Source organism: Actinia tenebrosa, unplaced genomic scaffold (genome assembly GCF_029948245.1).
Source record: "Actinia tenebrosa isolate PJP-AT-01 unplaced genomic scaffold, QUT_ActTen_1.0 PGA_scaffold3__52_contigs__length_22856419, whole genome shotgun sequence".
NCBI classification, from domain to species: Eukaryota; Metazoa; Cnidaria; class Anthozoa; order Actiniaria; family Actiniidae; genus Actinia; species Actinia tenebrosa.
Genome location: NW_028292580.1, coordinates 16,926,078 through 16,941,990, shown reverse-complemented (window position 1 = coordinate 16,941,990; position 15,913 = coordinate 16,926,078). Strand labels below are relative to the sequence as shown.

At 36.2% G+C, this 15,913-nt stretch overlaps 1 protein-coding gene across 1 annotated transcript; it reads left to right on the top strand.

Moving 5' to 3' along the window:
- Positions 1–8,370: 8,370 nt before the first annotated feature.
- LOC116307328 (carboxypeptidase B) lies at positions 8,371–15,690 on the top strand. Its single transcript, XM_031717514.2, has 10 exons — positions 8,371–8,520; positions 9,453–9,534; positions 9,778–9,987; positions 10,787–10,888; positions 11,598–11,702; positions 12,505–12,615; positions 12,867–12,963; positions 13,554–13,756; positions 14,335–14,422; positions 15,466–15,690. The coding sequence occupies exons 1-10, from the start codon at positions 8,462–8,464 to the stop codon at positions 15,645–15,647; spliced, it is 1,239 nt and encodes a 412-aa protein (XP_031573374.2). The 5' UTR covers positions 8,371–8,461; the 3' UTR covers positions 15,648–15,690.
- Positions 15,691–15,913: the final 223 nt, after the last annotated feature.

The window sequence follows — 15,913 nt, the reverse complement described above, 5'->3', positions numbered from 1 at the left end:
CATTCTCCCATGAAATTATGCAGTTGATTTTAAAAAGCCTAAAATTAGTTTTATAGTTCAGTTATTTTTAAGGACTTAAATGCTTTTAAGAAGGAAAGGCCAATGTTAAGTGCATTCCAGGCACTCGATCAGTCAACCAACCACGACTAACTTCGTGTTGTTGACGAACAAAAGTAACAATAATTGTGATGTACTCTTCCTATCTTAATAACCAGTTTTCCTTATATAAGGTGATAAAGATCGGCAATTTAGTTTTAGCAGAAACTCATAAGAGATTTGAAACGTGTAACAAAATATTTAGATTTGCAAATTAGGAGTTTTGATACCATATTTGGAATTTTAAAATTGATTCAAGATGGCCGCTTCTTTCAGACTTTTCCCTGAATTAATTCCTGACTTTCAAAGTATATTTACTCAGTCTCTCAATGAAATTTTTGGAATATCTGTATTTTTTTCCTGAGAGTTTTTAATAAAGCAAGAGAACGTGATTTACGGTGAAGAAATTAGTTCACAAAAAAAATGAACTTCAGCGGCATCGAACCACCTATGAGCTTCTGGTTTCCGTGTTGTAGTTTTAATTTCTAATTTCTATTGTAAATTCTTAAAAATTTAAAAAATAGTCAAATCAAACAAAAGCATGGCATGTGGCGTAAAACTAGCTCAATTTGGGTAACAAAAAAAATCAATACTCTTAGATTTGGAAACCTATTGTTTTGTCATTAAAATTGAGCGTCATTCCGACGTGCTACAAGGGGTTTTTACGGAAAATGCGGTCTTTTCGCATGAAAGCAACCAGGAACAATATATCTCAAGTGTCATCGATTGAATATTACTGCTATAATCTATGCCCGAACAACCAAATATTTTGGTACAAAAAAAAAAAAAAAAGATATCATAAAATAAAAAATCATCTTTAACGGATACAACAACTTGTTAACAAATTGAAATATTTTAAGTTATGTTAATGAGTTCAGATCGGATCATTGTTATTTTTTTTAATTTGAAGTGCGCGAAAAATCGAATAAATTTTGTAAAGACAATTTGACTTTTAAGAAAATCAATGCTGAATATATACCAATATACCTAATTGGAAAAACGCTGTCATATGAAAATGAAAAATAACAAAATAGAAAATAGGAATTAATCACTCTTTAAGAAAACTTGAGATGCAATTATTTCACTGTTTTAATGGTATAGACTGACATTCTTTAGTAACAGTTATTTTATCAATCTGGATGGCTTTATACCCCAAAAAATAAAATGACTCTTTATTTTGTTTTTTCTATTTTTGTATGACAAAATTCTTGCGATTTGGTCTTCTTCAGAAAACTATTATTAGAATCTAATTAATTGAAACGCTCTGAAATGGAGCTAAAACGTTTTCAAATTGCAAGCGCTACTTTTTGTCCAAAAAAGGCTACAAATTAAGTGGTCACTTAATTCCATCGATAATAATCATGATAAATGTATCCATCGATTCAAGGATATACAGTCAATGTCATTAACGTTGTTCACCGAAAAACACATTTACACATTCACACAATTACACATCTACACATTTAGACATTTAGACTAAAAGATATATCACGTGTTTCATTATGTATTCTTTGCCTCGAGTGCGTCAGCCTGAACTTTAATGAATCGAAAAATCCAGAACGCCCTGACCATTTAGGGAGGATTTAAGATGGAGAATGGTATTTCAGCATTTGTTTTATGCCAGAACCTTCGAGGAAACACGTGATATTTCTTTTAGTCTAAATGTGTAAATGTGTAAATGTCTTTTTTTGGTGGACAAAGTTAATGACATTGACTGTATATTTAACAATATTAGGACCATATATATACGTTCGCCAACAAAAGGTTTCTAAAATATACCATAGCCGTTAAAAAATTTCAGATGGTTTTGGGTGGTATGTTCTCTTATCTTCAATAGTTGGTCAAAATCAGTTTATGTACTCACAACTGTTGAAGTCATATCGTGGCAAATAAGAGCTAGATTCTTATTTCTTGACGTAATTTGTTAGTAAGTTCGCTTATTTACCAGTGCTCTCGACCAATCAGAAAGCAAAAAAAGAAAAAAAAAAGTTGCGAGAAAAATTATCTTCACGAATGAAACAAAAGCTAGTCTAAGATCGAGTGTTTTTTTCTTCACTACTTCCATTGTTACACACGGTGTAATATCATTGCGCTCAAATATTTGTAATCAATCCGCGATGTTACTGCAACGTTGCACAGCAGTGTTTCGGCGTCTTTAGAATTGAAAGTACTATTGTTTTCAATAACAAATTTTGAATTTCCAGTGGTATATTAATTATTACTGACATTCTGTATCAAAGCCATCCATATCGTTAGCATTTATAAAAAATAAATTTGAACAATTTTAATGGAAACAGTCGTTCAATATTAGCTAAAATATGATCTTTGGCCCGAGCTTTACGAGGACCATGATATCGGTAGCACGTCTCGAGAAGTTTCACTTTGAAGTCATTCGACTAGATCAAAACACTTATTCTTCGTTTTATAATTTACCCTTTTATCATTACTGCTTCGTTTTTATTATTATTGTTATTATAATGAGGTACTGAAGCCTGCGGAGGGAGTGTTCTTATGCTATTCACAATCATTAGCCATTAAAATAAACTAGACACAGACATTTAATACGGCGGTGTTTGATTAAATGGCTAGAATAATACACGAGTTTCAGGCTATCAAAATTTGATAGTCCTGGTTCCAATGGATTAAACCTTGATTGGATTAGTCCGTTTTTTGGCAACTTTAGCTCGGCTTGTTTACGAGAGGAACTTTGCTAGCGTTTTACCAACCCTTTTCAGCAGAAATACGAACCAGCATTCTTAAAAACATATTTTTATATAAACATAGTTTTTGACCTTTCACTAAAACGACAACTTTTTCCCTCCGTATTTACAATTTAACTATTCAGGCTCGCAGGTTTTAACTGGATTATCTTTCGTTATTCAGCTTCAGATCTCCACCATAACGCGAGCAACGTTTTACTTCCAAACAAACACAAGCCAAAACTTTTTGCTTTCGTGTTTAAAATTTCATAGGACTCCCGCATCTGGACCCTCTATCTAGCTCTTGAGGTCCCAAACCGTCTCACTGGCTTTGCGACTGTAGCAAATAAAAAATAATTGTTTTTGTAAGTTCTAAGTCTTTGTTTCAAGACAATTTCGGGAATTCAAAACGACTTTTCTAGCAAGCTTCGAACTTGGTTTCCGCTCGAACAAATGCGGAAATGCTGGATGGTCTTTTGCTTTGAAGTCAATAAAGAAATTTCGCCTGAGGGAGAATGGCTTCTTAATATAGCAAACGGGAAACTGATAGAAGTCCAAACGAAAATAAACTTATTTACTACTTATTTGTAAGTTTTGAAATCACAAAAACAAGTTTTACATTTTATACATTCTTATACAATATTTTTCATGTTCACAGCGTCCATTATGGGGTACCAAAACAATACATTTTCTATCCTCCGGAAAATTGAACTCTATTTTTATGCAAATACTGTGCAGAAAGTTTCTATTGTTTATGGCTGCCTTCTCACGTGAGTGAAAACGCTCTATGTTACGTTCAGGGCTAAAAATAATAATGATTTTTTTAAATCGGTTTAAAGATGACATATCTAAAGGGTAGCTCTACGATTATCATGCTAAAGTTAAATATAAACTAGTTTCCCGTTTAAGATACTACTTACGAAGTGTGGAAAACCACGACACGTATTGAAGTAGCTTCCGGCTTATCAAGTGTTGTCTCTCAGCATCTCAAGTGTTTAGATCAGTGTATCTGAACGGGCAACTGTTTTATACCCTCTTTTTCTTTAAAATAATTTTATTTTATTATGCCTATGAAATACAGAGAGCAAGCGAGGAAAAGATGACGTGAGAAATTTAGATTTTAGATGCTTCCAGATGCTTCCCAGTGGCGGATCCAGGGGGGGTTCGAAGGGTTCCACGGAACCCCCCTTGAAGGTTTGATCTTTTAGGTAATAGAAATATGTCTTATATGAATTTTGCTTAAAAGTATCCACAAGGATAATGTTGAACACGAAATGATAAATATTTGCTGTTATAATGTTTAATTTACCTTTAAGTTCCGTTACTAGATAGTAAATTAGGTGATTAGAGCCAATTTTTTTGTCAGACATCGACTAAACAAAAGAGAAATATACACAGTTTAAGAAACGGAACCCCCCTTTGAAAGTTTTATTGCTCTTCTGATTCTTAGTTCCATTCTAAGTTCACTAATGGCGCAGTTGCCAATCAATGATATCTCTCATAAAATCAATGAGCTGTGATTGGATCACTAAAGGCATTCCTAGGCTTATATTAATTCAAATGGAAAATATTCGAGTAAAAATTTAAGGAATGAATATAGCTAGAACTGAAACAAGTGTATAGAAGTAAAGTAAATATATAATAAACATTATAAATGATAGCTAAACTAAGGGATGTGACCAAGAGGCGAAAATGTGAGAAGGGGAGCTACAGAGCCAGAAATAAAACTCCTAAGCTTGTACGTGCTCGTAGCAATAATGAATTCCTATATAGATATTTGCACAGCTAATGGAGAATTGATAACTGGAGAATTAACCACGAAGTCTATTTTGCTAAGGGACATAATATATAATTTGTCATCAATGTTTAAAATTATTTCCTTCGAAAAAACATTTTGAAAATACGTCACGTTTTCTTTCTCTCTTGACAGAACTTTAATTAAACTTTGAAATCAGTGCACGCTCTGTTAAATTTTTCCATTTCGATCGATCGGCTGGTTGCTTTACAATAAAGGACTTTTAAAGTTTATTTTTAAGGCACTCAAGCGCAATCCGGACATGAAAAGGTCCGTCCATGATATAAATTGAATAACACTACTATGCTTACGGAATGGACGCTTTTGATATATGGTTGATACAAACAGTACATGATAACGAGAATTTACTGCAAAAGTCAATATATATTTTTGAAAAATTCCATTATCACCATTTTATTAAAGTGTAATAATATATCTATAAACCAATATTAATTTGAAAATATTTCATACTGTCAAGAGTAATACATTCGTTCTCAAGTTAAGTACTTTCAGACTGCGTTTACCTGCGTTAAATACGTTCTGTTTACATTGAACCGGATCCAAATTCGAACGACTCGGCGAACGAATTTTTTTCAGTCCCCCTAAACGTAAACTTTTTGAGCGGTTAAAAATGTGTCCGTCACGTGTAAACGCAGCCTTTATGGTAAGTTTAACTTTTCATTGATTCAAGACATTCTATTCCTCCGCTTGTCACTTTTCTGTTTTATTGAAATGCTGGGACTGCTGTTCGGACAGAAACTCGTACGCCCAGCCGTCAAATTTGAATCCGGTTTCGTGTGAACAGAACGTATTTTACGGTTCCGTGTTCAAACGGTATGTATATTGGCAAGACGCTGTCCTTCATGGTCTCTTGGTATTGGTCAACATACCGCGTAAACACTGCCTCGGTGTATAGTCTATAGAAACACGTGAATATGAATTATAATTTTGTACAATCATACACTTTTACTGATGTCCAAAGACATTATTTAGATTGACTTTGCTAAAACTTGTAAGCGAAGACAAAGTCAAATCTAATTAGCAATTCCATTTACATTTTTGTGGAACATTTGGAAAAAACATTGTATGTTATATATCAAGTGATTTAGAGAATAATACATATTTATTATATAGACAAAATGCACTGGATAACTGATTTTCAGCTCTTATTACTAGGCTATCAGCTCATATAATATTCGTAACGAAAATTCAAAATGGCCGTCGTTCGATTTGCTCAACTTTCTGAGAAAAAAAAAACAGCCAACGAAAACACACCAAGGGAATATATAAAAAAATAAGTATATGTAACAGGACTCCATGCTGTTAATGTTGAAGCTGTATAATTATAATAATAATAAATTCATTATCCAAAAGCGGAATCTTTTGGCTCCAATGACTTGAAACATAATATGTTGCTCATTGCAGATACTGGATGGAACTTGGCTCGAAAGTTGTTTATCCATCATCGCGATCGCAAGTTAAATGTAGAAAATATAAAACTGATAATCGAAAAATATACAGCGCTTTTCGAAATACTTTGGTTGCTTTCTCTAGTGTGTGAAAAAAAGGCGCTATCAAAAACAGCGCGGCATTGCTGTCAAACTCAGAAGATTTTTTGTATAAAATTAGAACTTTCAATTTGAATGAGTGCACGCTCTGTTACATTTCCCTTCTAAAGGTGGTTGCTTCACAATAAAGGACTTTATCTATCATATTAGTGAATGTCTTAACTCCAATCTCCGTTCATTACCATAAGGCCATTCGCAAACTTTTTAAATTATAAATTATTTATAAGATATTCAATATTTAACATTTAACAGATAACATTTATTATTATTTTATGTTTTTGTTCGTAAAATGAATTGAATAACATTGATGGTTTTGATCAGAACCATGAACCATGTCTTCTGATAGTAATAGAATGATATATTTTTTTATATTCAAAAATGAACCATATCCTTCGATTCACGCGTTTACATAAGACTATACAGTGCACCTTATATTCAACGTTTCAAATATAATAGTCTTTAAATAGCTTAATAGTTACAAGGAGCAATTTTCTCTGCAATTTGTCTCGATAAGTTGCATGGAGCATTGCAGCGTGTAACCTAACGCGCAATACCCCCATTTCGAGTTGCTCAGTCTTAGATAGCCTCGATTGTGTACAAACGAGTTCTTGTCTTTTCTTTGTAGAGTAAGAAATTTACGTACTACGGAACAATACGAGTTGATTAAAATGCCACGGGTTTTGGTTGAATAGCTGAAGATTTTAACGCACAACCGAGACTAAGTTTGAGCAAAGAGAACTCGAAACTGGAGTTTTTGAAAAAAAGTTGCAAAACAAGTTGTAGTAATCGTTGCAAAAAGTATGATTTTTTGTGATTTTTGGCAACGATTGAGTTATCGTTGCACCGTGTGAACATCGTTCGATCTTGCAACATGTGTCGCAACGCTCAAGTTACAGAGAAAAAGACTTTATATAATATTTAAAATAAGCGAAGAGAATCAAGAGATAACTAGCTAAAAACTAGTGTGAGCTTCGTCGGTGTTCCTAATGAAACAGTAATAATAAAAGGGTAAATTATGCAACGTGAAAAGATGAAAAAACTTACTGACGTTTCGGACGCTAGTCCTTAACTTCGTCGGAGTAAAAGAGGAAAAAAAGCGCATTATTTTATTCATGGTTCGGTTACTCATAAGCTATTGTTGTATCAGCCACTAACTATCCAACTTCTTCCAAACTAGTCATTATATCAAATCAAAAAATATTTCACCAATCGTTTTTTTAACTTATGTGGAATCAATAGTGCTGAATTTGGGTTAGCTGCAGCATAAAAAGTGGGGGTAAATAATACATGTAAAAATTGAACGGCTCAAAAAGCCTTAGAATATTTCAAAGTTCGACAGAGGAACTTAAAAGGCTAATAACCGCATTTCGTTAGTATTTTTACACAAGTGAATATATATATAATAGATCCGGTGAACTCATTGGTCACATTTTACGTCTTATGCTGCTACATTCCCCTGGGCCCGGTTGTACGAAGTCTGGATAGCGCTATTCGGCGAATAAATCCTTATCCAGTGGATAAGTCGATGCTGTTATCCAATAAAATTATCCATTGGATAAGATTTATCCGTAGGATAGCGCTATATATACAGGCTTCGTACAACCGGGCCCAGGTGAATATAACGCGCGCGCGCGCGCGCGCACGCGCACGCTCGTTTGTTGATTTGTGCTGCTTGAAGAGAGAAATAGAATTTGAACAAAAAAAAAAAAAAAAAAAAAAAACCTCTCTTATTTCTATTATATTCACTTGTGTTAAAAATACTAAAACAATTATTCGCCTCAGCCTCAGTGAATATTGGGAATATTTACTCGGTAATTATTCCCCGATATTCACTTCCCTTTAGGTGAATAATTGTTAATTATTGAACGACGTTGTCACCCAGATATTCTTGTGAAAGAAATGTTTTCTTTTGAGCATTGGTCTTCAAACGAATCTTTTCGAAAACGAATACGCGTGGACGGGTGAAAACGAATCGAAAACGCTGCATAGGCGATATTAAAAAAAGAAAAAAAAAGAAAAGAAAGAAATTCAAATAGTCCCTGAATTGACAGCAACATTCCATTCTGAGTAAATTCCTCTCAACGTCGTATCGAAGCTGGCCTATAGGACTAAAGCAATCATAAACACCTTTGGAATTAGATAAATATTACAAACGAAAACCAAGTCTGTATTAGATCAGCTTTGTTATGCTGTGCGTTCATCTTTCAGATGTTCTCCCTATGCCTAGATAAAAATTCGTCGTTGACAATTCTCCAAGCACGGAGTATCTCAGTGTTAGCTTGTCTTCTTGCAACTCCTCCGACATGAACTTTCAAGTTTTGTGTTTGTACCTTTTCTCTTTGCTTCTCCAAAATTCCCTAAGGTATGAGTCTAGCTTTGCATTGGAATTCTAACTGAATGGCTTCTTGAAAGAGATAGTCTTTCATGATAAGAGCTTTAAACCTTTTAAATTTTTTGTCAATTATGTTTTGAGAACTAGTTTCGTCTTTACAGACCTTCTCAAGTCTAAAAGACATACGTTACGTTCGTTATTCATATCAATACTTTGTTCTAAATAATATATTATAATTGTCATGTTTAAGAAATGTTTCCAAACCAATTTATTTTTGTTTCTTAACTGTTTCGAATTATTATGAATGTTTTGAAAACTGGGTAAAATATTAAGTATTTTTATATTTTTAAGTGTGAAAATGTTCAAGCATTTTTCGTTTTTATTCATATTTATTGGAAATATATTTGAATTGTTATGTTAAGTAAACATTTCCAATATCAATTTCAAGGTTTCGAAAATGAAGCCAAATATGCATTTTTACCGATTTATATTTTGTGATCTTCCTTTCTTCAATAGATAGTCCCAATCTTTTCAATAGTCCCTTTCACAGTTCCCTGCGCCATCTTGAAAGGTAGCCGTACTTTTGCATCGAAGCGAGACGAACGGTGAGATTGCAATGATAGAGACACGTGAATAATTGTCCAAGGTGTTACAAAAAGGTCTCTATCATTGAAAGCTCATCTTTCGTCTTGCTCTGATGTAAAGGCACTGTTACCTTTCAAGATAATACAGAGAACTGTGAAGGGGACTATTGTTTGTTTTAGTTGTATCCATATTCACGCTTCTTCTAATATAAACAGAGTTCACTATTAACTCTGTTCTAAATGCGCAACCGTTAAACAAAGAAATAATACTTGAATTACTGTTAAGTAATATCCACTATAAACAAAGTTAATTTACTTTTTTATATATTTAAGACCAAAGGAATTAAAGCTTAAACTTGTATATTAATCCATTTTCAGTATCAAGGTCGTTCGGGTGATCCCTGAAAGTGATGCTCAAAAAAAAGTAATTGATTACATCGAGAACGCCAGAGATCTCAAGGTAAGATAGGAACATCACCGTTGGGGATCTCGAATTCGAATTTCTGACTCGGCATCACTTGTGAGTAGAGTTTATTGGAGTCCTCTCTTTTGATGTGAAAGCATTCCTTCGGATTCTCCGGTTTTCCTCCCCCCGCAAACCCCGCAAAACCTAACCAGCTACATTTCCCATTTCAGACCACGTGACATTCTCCTGAGAATTGTTCTTTTATGATGAACACAAATTTTGTTTATTTTGTCTTAGATCGAATTTTGGAAGCATCCAAATGGCATCGGGAGTCCAGTGGACATGGAAGTCCCAGACCAGGATTACAGCACCTTTGTTAGCCTGATGAAGGATAACAAGATGGCCTTCACCATACAGATTGATGATGTAGATAGAATGCTGAAAGAACAACAGATACCTAAGGCCCGTTCTTCTTCTTACCACAGCAGATATCACAACCTGGACGAGGTATAGTGTCATTATTTTTGTTGGTTTATTGCGTGATTTCTTTGTCTTTTGGTCTGTTGGTCTGTTGGTCTGTTCTGCTGGTCTGCTGGTCTGCTGGTCTGCTGGTCTGCTGGTCTGCTGGTCTGCTGGTCTGCTGGTCTGCTGGTCTGCTGGTCTGCTGGTCTGCGGTCTGCTGTCTGCTGGTCTGCTGGTCTGCTGGTCTGCTGGTCTGCTGGTCTGCTGGTCTGCTGGTCTGCTGGTCTGCTGGTCTGCTGGTCTGCTGGTCTGCTGGTCTGCTGGTCTGCTGGTCTGCTGGTCTGCTGGTCTGCTGGTCTGCTGGTCTGCTGGTCTGCTGGTCTGCTGGTCTGCTGGTCTGCTGGTCTGCTGGTCTGCTGGTCTGCTGGTCTGCTGGTCTGCTGGTCTGCTGGTCTGCTGGTCTGCTGGTCTGCTGGTCTGCTGGTCTGCTGGTCTGCTGGTCTGCTGGTCTGCTGGTCTGCTGGTCTGCTGGTCTGTTGGTCTGTTTGCCTGTTTCTTGGTCTGCTTGTATTTTTGTTTGTCTGTACGTCGGCCTTTAGTCTTTCCCTCCATGTTTTTTAAAAATATCCCAAAAGTTTTGTCTTGTCTCCTTTGTAATTTTCGCGGGCTTTATAATGTATGCTGAGATAACGTATGCTAATGTTGTGTTGTTAGAGCGCCTCGTAAGAAGAGACGGGCTAGTATGCCACGAACGTTTTAGTTATCGGAATAAAGTGGATTAGTGTAACCACAAGTGTGTGACCATTTTTTTTAATGAACCATGTTGTGAACCGTCGTTTTTTAGATCCATAACAAGCTTCAACAAATTGCCAACACAAGACCATCGATAACACGTGTCTTTAGTCTCGGAAATTCCTACGAGAGAAAATCAATGAAGGCTATCGAGGTAAGATAATATAAACTGAAAATAATTTGGAAAATACGTCTCCCTGCTCTTTGCCGCCAATTGAATGTTCAAAATTTTTCTGTTAGTAGATAAATAATGAGTTATGCATGGCTCTCGAGCTATTTCTAGATGGCGCTGTTGATTATTGCCGATAAAAAAAAGTACAAAATCGCGCAGCCAGTGTTGGTACTTGCCCTGGCTATGACATTAGCTCAGAATTGTTGCTCAAAAGACTTGGTTTTGACAAAGTATTTATCAAAAGTAGTTAACAAAAAGCTGTCATGTTATCATGCAAATCTTTAAATGTCTTTTACCCTTCGTTATTTAGAGGATTTTTTCACCATGAATAATAATGCTTCTTAGGAAATTAGAGAATTCGAAAAGGAGCTTAACGTTTTTAATAGTCCCCTTCACAGTTCCCTGCGCCATCTTGAAAGGTAGCCGTGCCTTTGCATTGTAGCGAGACGAACGGTGAGCTAGCAATGATAGAGACATATGAATAATTGTCCAAGGTGTTAAAAAAGGTCTCTATCATTGCAATGCTCACCGTTCGTCTCACTTCGACGCAAAGGCACGGCTACCTGTCAAGATGGCGCAGGGAACAGTGAAGGGGACTATTGACGTCACTAAAATCAGCTTTTACTTGACGGTACTCTCGTAGTCTTAAAGTAATAAAGGCAAAGCTTTGATATGACGTTCGCATCTTTAGATTAAAGGAGCAAAAAGATGGAACAAACCTGTCTTCTTTTGGGAATGTGGTATACACGCGAGAGAGTGGATCTCCCCTGCAACCTGTATGTACAGCATTGAACAGGTATGTAACAAGATTGGATCAATAGACCCTTTTCGAGTTCCAAATTACCGCTGTGTTTCTTGATTACAGACTCATTTACTTGGGCTTAACCTAGATTTTGTGAAGAATATTCACGTGTTCCAGTCAAGGATCCGTCAAGTTTCAGAGTGTTTGTATTGTTCTTTACTTTACCGTTGGTATTTGCGAGTAATTAGACACTGATTCGAGGCTAAGCCTGAGTAAATGAGTCTGTAATCAAGAAACACAGCGGTTATTTGGAACTCGAAAAGTGTCTATTTCTACCAGCTCACACGACGCAGAGTGAGAGGAAGCGTGAGTGCTAGAACCAATGGATGGCTGTTGTTGAATTATTTTTGCCAAATATATAAAAATACTAAATAACCAATCACGATGTAGAGTGAACTGGAACCAATCCGAAGGATCAGTTTCAATTTTCCTCGCCAGATATAAACAGATCTTGGCTTCGTTGCTTGATCCTGATTGGCTTAAATTTGAATGCTTTTTGTTTAGTGAGCATTGGGATTGGTTAACTTTGTCGCGCTTCTCGACACTTCTCGAGTGTTCTATCAATCTCCAAGTGCTTTATAACTCCACACAGCACAGCAAGCAGTTTTTTAATTTCTTTTATAAAATACAAATTTCAACAACCGTTATTTTAGATAGGAACGACGCTACTAAAAGTGCGCGCGCGTGCTGTGTGCTCTGATAAAGCATGCGCTATCAACCAATCAGAACGCGACATTTATAACAGTTATTTCATAAAGAGGAGTTGTTGAATGATCCGATTACTTTCTATTAATAGATGGTGAACAAATATGGTCGAGACCGCAGTGTAACGGCCCTTCTTGACAAGATGGACTTTATTGTATTACCCGTACTTAACGTGGATGGATACGCGTACACTTGGAAAGGAGTGAGTACACGGAGAGACACCATTGTGATCTCGCTAAGCCTTTACCAAATATATTATAGAAGAAAGAAAGAAAAAAAGAAAGAAAAAAAGAAAGAAAGAGAGAAAGAAAGAAAGAAAGAAAGAAAGAAAGAAAAACAATAGCATTGCGGTTTAGTAATCCAGGGCCATGAAAGTCGATTACCTTCGTGAGTAATCTGTCTTAACTGTAACGAGGACTTTGCGGTAACAGTCTTTTCCGTAATCCTATTTAGAAATCTCGTCAATACCGTATGTGGAGAAAGAACCGAAGGCCAAGTGGAGGATGCATTGGAACCGATTTGAACAGAAACTGGGGACACAAATGGGGTGGTAAGAGTTGGCCTAAAATAGCCGTTTGTTACACAAAAGATTGAAATCTTGGCCTCAGGAAAACAATGACGTTTACAGCAACAATCCTTGTATCGCGACCAGCCGTTTCAAAACCCTGTTTGGATTTTGGTCTTTTAAGAGCCGTCAATCATTTAGAGTTTATGCAAATTAGTCTACGAACACGATGGCTCAGCGTTGGCCGCCAAAGCATGTTTTTTTTTAGAAAATCTAAAATGACTCAAATATTTTCGACTCATTTAAGATTTTCGAAAAAAAAAAAATTGTGTGCTGATGGCCGAATCTGAGCGAGCATGTTCGTAGAATTCGGAAATGCAGGGGATGGACCGTCCCCCGAAAAGTTTTACGAAGCTGTGGTTTATGGCGGGAAACTTTAAATATGTAACGCGTACGCGTGTGTTTTGGCGCGAAAACGGAAAACCTCGCTTCGCCCCTACCACGGAGCCTTGATTCGGCCACATTGTCCTTGAAACCATTCAACCAAATTATCGAAAGTGAGAATCTGAAATAATGACACCATTTAGTATTTTGAAATGCAGTAATAAAAATAAACTCTACGTATACAACCGTAGGTTCGGGAGCAAGTCCTCGCCCGTGTGACAGTACGTATCGAGGTTCTCAGCCATTCTCTGAAATTGAAACCAGGAATGTGGCCAACTACCTTCGAGGTCTTGGAAGCAGACTTAAAGGTTTCATCGACATGCATGCTTACAGTCAGATGTGGTTTATTCCATGGGGCTATACATCTAGGAACACACGACATCATTATGAACAGGTAGGTATAGTGCTGGTCGTTTCATTGACACCTTTTAAGGGAAAGGGCAAGGATGGGTAGGTTGTTGAGGATAATGGGGAGTGGTCCTTCTCATAGAATATCCTAGATTCCCCGAAGATACACAGAACCCAAGGAAACAAAAGAAAAGAGAATCTAGCATTTAATAGAATCTGGGATGGTTTTGGAGTTGAAATAATTTTTATTAGTATCAAAATATTTAAGTGATCTTATGGCTAGCAACAGCCATAGTAACTGGGTTGAGCCCATCTAAGGGTATATATGCTCTTAAGACGTTAAAACGTCTGATATTTCAAAAATACACTTGAGATCGAGAAAAGTAACCGAAGTATTGTAATGGACCTGGCCTAAAAATATTTCATCCTGAAAGATGCCATATGAATAAATTATAACTAAGTGCCATTTCGATTCCATTTTTTTAATTGAAACTAGTAAAGTTCGATGTTTTAGAGCAAGAGAATATTCTCTTGTTCGGAGTCATCATAACTGCATTCTCAAGACGAAAAGTATTTTCTTGTTTATGAATTAGTAAATCCAATAATTGATATTATTGTTTTTAGTTTCGAGTAGCTGGAATAGCATCAAAAGCCATCCGTAATGCAGGGTATTACACATCGTACCGCCATGGTTCATCAGCAGCGTTACTCTGTAAGTGTTTTACTTAGCGGACAGACTAACTCGTACCACTTAAAGAAAGCTAAACAATCACGACATAGAGCGAAAACAAAGGAATCAAACTTCCTGAGGCTTTCGCCAGATATTCTGGGAATTCGGTAGTTACGAGCTGCACACGCTGAAATTTGGCTTTCGCTGATGTCAATCACTTTTTATGTTCTTAACTGACGGCAGTTAAAAAACAACAACAAACAAACAAAAAACAACAACAACAACAAAACAAACAAAACAAACAAAGCAAAAACAAAACATTTTCACAACAAGGCGTTGAAATGTCTGAGTTCGCAGATCAAAAACCGAAGTAAGTCAAACTTAAACCATGCCAAAAACAAACGATGAAGACCCAGATATCTAAGAAAAAACATACTTATCAGGGAATGAGAGAATGTAATTGGCTGAGGGCGCTATTTGGCATCTAGCCATGACAGCATAAAAATAAGAAGAGTTGGGGCCAAAACGACACTGATTTCGTAATTGCCTGATTGGCAAAAGGTTTTCTTCTTAAATTTTGTTCAAGTGTTTCCGGTTATTAGTGTAATCAATGAACTTTTAAATATTTGTTATTCAGCCATTTTGTTACTATTTTTAGAAACAAAATGGTGGATGTTTAAATATTTATAAATTAACTTTGAACCAAAGCATACAATTTTATAAGGATTATAGTTTTGGGCTTTGCATCAAGATCGTTCAAATTCACTCACCAAATTGTTCATAGTGTAAAGTTCAATTGTTCATAACACGTTGATGACGTCATTTTCCCGCCAAAATAGGAAACAAATTCAAAAATCTAAAAAGACACGATTTCTAAGAATATTGAGTCATTCTTTTAGGGCAATTTTTTTTACCTTTGGCTTAGAACCAGAAAAGCTATATCTCCTGTGCCAAATTCAGGGTCTTTTGTACGTCAACTTTTGTAGCCAACAAGGCTGCATGGCACGTGATAAACCTCGTTATGACGCCTGAGGTTTGCTGTACCTTGCAAGAACGTCGAGCTTATTGATTCTTATTTCTATCAGATGCCGCTGCTGGGGGTTCTGAAGACTGGGTCTATGGTGTTCTTGGAGTCCAGTATTCGTTCTCTGTTGAGCTCCGTGATACTGGTCGCTATGGCTTCTTGCTCCCAGAGAATCAAATCATCCCCACAGGGATTGAGACCTTTGAGGGTGTTAAGGCCTTGGTTAAAGCTATGAATGTATAAACCAAATAGATATTACATGAGTAAAAATTGATTCACTGGTTGGTGGTTGGATTACATCTTGCAAATCAATGTACCCTACCTTAGTTTCTTTCTTTCTATAACTGTCTGTCTGATAAGAGACCACAGTGGCAACAGGGAAATTGAGCAATACACTTGAGTCAATCAAAACAAAAAACAAACAAAAAAAAAAGAAAAAAAAAAAAAAGAAAAAAAAAGAAAGGAAAAAAAGGTCGGTACCTTTATATTCTCTGATTGGCGGCAGTGTA

Excerpts from the sequence above, each read along its gene's own strand:
- LOC116307328 (XM_031717514.2), top strand. The coding sequence starts at position 8,462 with ATGAACTTTCAAGTTTTGTGTTTGTACCTTTTCTCTTTGCTTCTCCAA. Across the intron at positions 9,535-9,777 it reads AGAACGCCAGAGATCTCAAG|ATCGAATTTTGGAAGCATCC; the intron begins GTAAGATAGGAA and ends ATTTTGTCTTAG. Across the intron at positions 14,423-15,465 it reads TTCATCAGCAGCGTTACTCT|ATGCCGCTGCTGGGGGTTCT; the intron begins GTAAGTGTTTTA and ends TATTTCTATCAG.